This window comes from Gavialis gangeticus, unplaced genomic scaffold, assembly GCF_001723915.1.
Source record: "Gavialis gangeticus isolate Ggan-Ray unplaced genomic scaffold, GavGan_comp1, whole genome shotgun sequence".
Taxonomy (NCBI): domain Eukaryota; kingdom Metazoa; phylum Chordata; order Crocodylia; family Gavialidae; genus Gavialis; species Gavialis gangeticus.
The window spans coordinates 18,392,191-18,395,839 of record NW_017729015.1 but is presented as its reverse complement, the minus strand read 5'-3'; the positions used below and the strand labels follow the sequence as shown (position 1 = coordinate 18,395,839).

The following is a 3,649-nucleotide window of genomic DNA, read 5'->3' as shown; positions in this document are numbered from 1 at the left end:
ACCGTTCGTCTCTCACTTGCAGCCTCCAGCATTTAAGTTTACGACAGAATTTGTTGGTTCCCAAATGCCCGACTTCACATCCCACAATGCGAGATTTCATCCCACCTTCAAAGCTACCCGCTTCGTCCTCTTCTGTCCCAGCCTCAGCCCCCTCGTACCACACACCGTAGCTAGGCTTTAAAAGCCACGTGCACAACTGTACAATGGCTTTGAAGCTCTAACATCATATAACCCCTGTACTATTTACAGACCAGCTAACAGTAACTTCTCCAAACCATCACCGTCCAAAGCAAGCAAACGCCAAGTGGTCTGCGGGGAATGATTTCATTCTCTAAATGTCTGAAGTCGATTTAGTGCTGGTGAGGGCAGCCCGGCACTGAAACCCCTCTGTTTATAGGCACAAGTTCCCCTTAAACCCACCACAACCCGTCTCCCCTAGAGGGGCCGCCTACAAGCACAAGGACAGCTCAGTCTGCGCGGGGGCCTCTCAGGGGAAGAAGTGGGCGCCTGAAAACAGGCCGAGGTCGTGGTCATGTTACCCGAGCCACCAAATGGTTCTGGAAGAAGCCCAAGATAGACTAGATAGGTCGCGGGACACGTGCCAAGGCCAGAGGGCCCAACTGCGGAGAAACGCAGCAGGAGCGCTGGGCCACAGATGTGAAGTGCCGCTGTCGCAGCTCCTTCCGCCTCCCAGCTGGCACGCGACCCAGCAAGCGTACTAGCGGAGCGCAGGCTAAGCAGCCGATTCCCTGCCTGCTTTGAGCTGCACCCTGATGTTACCGCGGTTCCTGTTTCTGGCTGGCAGTCTCCCTTTGGTGTTTTCACGCTCCCTCAGGGATGCAGGCACAGCCACACGAGACTAATGAAGAATTCAGCTCTTCAGCCCAAATTTAAATGGGCCCAGCAGGGCCAGGCGAGAAGAGCCAGGCAGTGTGCATGGAAGCAGGTTTTGGCATTTTGTGTTTTCACACCTCGGCACAGTCACAGTGGAGGATGTGATGAGAGCACTTGCTGGGGTAGTCTGGAAGGGAGAACAGGCTTGGAAAGGCTGGTCACCAAGGGATCTGCTCCCAGCAAACAAAGTGGCCTGGGCCTGACTCCCCCCTCCCCTCCACAGTGGTAACCCCCAGGGCCAGATCAGCCTTAACTACAGAAGTGGCTGAAGCCCAGGAAGAATCGGTCTGTGGAGGCATTTGTGCCCTGGGACAGTATCACCCAGCAGTCAGGGCCCCACATTCAGGCCCAAGTTTCTGTAGTTTAATGGAAGAGTAGCCCAATAAAGCATATTACTACTCAAGGAAACAAGTGCAACTTGGATACTCAAATGTGTTCTGTTTGAGTCATGTTTGGCACCCATAAGCAATACAATGATTGCCCCACAGCCTTAACATGAAAAGGGATTGCTGTCTCACAGGGAGCCAGGGGGAGAACTCAAAAGGCCTTGCTCTAAGACTGCATGGTTTCTAGCAGGGAGAAATGGCTATTTCTTTCCCTTGATGTCCAGCTGCCCTGCCCCTGCCTGGACTGTCCCTATCGCATGGCTTCTCTTCCTCCCTGCTGGGGCTCTAAGATTTCCCAGGTGAGAGACGCCCTTTCACAAAGAAAAAAACCCTCTGACTGGTCCAAAATCCACAAGGCGTACTAACAATACTCATACGCCATCAGTAAATCTCCACTCGCACCCTCTTGAGAACCTGTGAGCTGCAGTACCCTAGTCCCTTTGGTGGCATCTCCCCTGAGGATCACTCGAGTGTCTCCTTCACATCAGCCGTTGCATGCAACACACAAAGGGAGTCCCCAGAGCACTAGGCCAGAGAGAACAAGACATTCCTGGGCAGGGGGAAAGCGTCTCACTTGGAGATGAAGGCTGCTTCCTTGAGTTTCTCAGGATCTTTATTTTGTAGGCAGACACGCCGGCTGTAGGCTCCTCGGACAGCAGTGGGCTTCCCACTCGTTTCATCAGATACTTATTCATCGTGGTAAAGTGCTTCACGGAAGATGTAAGAATTAAAGCCACGTTACCTGCCCCAGAGAGTTTACAGACCAGATTTTGGCCATGAGATGAGCGGTGAAAATGACAATGGAGAGAAAGGAGGGCTGGAATAAGGATGGACTGGGGTTACAAAAAGGAGCACAGCTGTTTGAGGAACATGCATGTACTGGTGGCTCTGTGCAACTTTGTACGCAACGAAGACAATAGCATCAGTTCCCTTACGTCAAGGTTAAAAGCGAGTCACAACTCTGAGCAGCGATTCTGCTCCTCTTGGGAAGTCGGTCCCAAATGCACATGCACACACGATCTCTAGCTACGTCCAAGGCAAGAAGTTGCAATGCAGAATCAGTCCCAGCAGCCAGAAGGACAGGAAGTACCCCAGAACACATTTGGTCAAAGCAGTATTCCTTCTGTAATTCAGCAATAATCGTGGAAGGGGGTTTTCAGAAACCCCTGTTCCAAACAACCCCAGAAGAGCGCTGCCTAGAGGGGGCCACTCAGAGAGGGAAGCTGCAGTCTGGGTGGGATCCCCTTCTCGCCACAGCAAAGCGTTGCTGTCCTGGAGCAGGTAAGCAGAGAACCAGTACAGCACCGGGGAGGACGAGCCTAGGAGCCGCGTTAGGACCTGAGAACGACAAGTGGAATAAGGAATCGCACTAATTACAGGCCTGTGAATCCAGCCACCCTCCATTGCGAAGAAGGAAAGGGACAATCTGTCTCAGACTACTGGTCAGTTGGAATGAAATACTGCCCTACTCCATGGTGCTAGAATTTATTATGCTCAGGGCAAAATGCGTCTCAGCTCAGAGTTACCCAACAAAGACAGCTGGGGAAGCAGCCAAGTAACCTCTAGATTATAAAAACAGTAACAACCCCAATTCCTCTGGTACTACGCAAAATGTCCACCAAACCATCTCCAAGAGCCCAGTGCCTGAGCAGTGCAGTGGCTAGCGGTTCCCAAGATTTGAATTCTCCTGTCTTTGCCTCAAGAAAAGGAGAAGTCCAACCCTTGGATAACAAGGATATTTCCCATTTATGCAAGGCATCCCATCCTGAAGGATCCCAAGACACGTTACAGATACGATGCATGTTGCATGGGGAAAGCAATGTGGGTAAAATGCCTAGTTTGCCTCCTGGGAAAGATAAGGGACTGCAAATGGCTTACAGAGCTGTGAACAAAGTGCTGGTCGTGGCATCCCTTATCATGTGCGCCCTGCATCATTCCAGACCCCTGAACAGACTGGAGGCCCAGAACCAAACTCATTCTCCACGAGTCTCTAACTGTCGAGCACATGTAGGCACTCACGTCCACAGATGTGCCGGGGACATGCCAGCACCACGGGGTCAGCCCGAGGGGCGGCAGGGCAGCAAGTCCAGAAAACGGAGTCCAGTTTAAGCAGTGAGAGACAGGGCAAAACAAGTGAGCTCTTCCTCCACTTGAGGTTTTGTTTCATGCTTCATGACCCATACCTGGGTTTCCCCCAAGCCGGCTCCTGCAACCGCCTTCCTTGTGTCGGTAGCAGTGTCAGAAGCAGTTCTGAATCAATTCTAGGGACTGGCAAGGGTCTACAGAGCCTTTCATTTCCAGGCCACCATTTCAGATCCCACCCAAATTGGTAGTGGCCCAACATCAGGACCCCCCCCCCCCCCGGGAGC

At 52.3% G+C, this 3,649-nt stretch overlaps 1 protein-coding gene across 2 annotated transcripts in view; it reads right to left on the bottom strand.

Annotated features, from left to right (window-relative positions):
• Positions 1-1,875: 1,875 nt before the first annotated feature.
• PIGV (phosphatidylinositol glycan anchor biosynthesis class V) overlaps positions 1,876-3,649 on the bottom strand; it is a 7,680-nt gene continuing 5,906 nt past the window's right edge. For both annotated transcript variants that reach the window (XM_019512482.1, XM_019512483.1), the window contains exon 4: positions 1,876-2,618. In XM_019512482.1, coding sequence (XP_019368027.1) covers positions 2,307-2,618 — 312 coding nt within the window. In that variant the 3' untranslated portion in view covers positions 1,876-2,306. The remainder of the gene's footprint in view (positions 2,619-3,649) is intronic.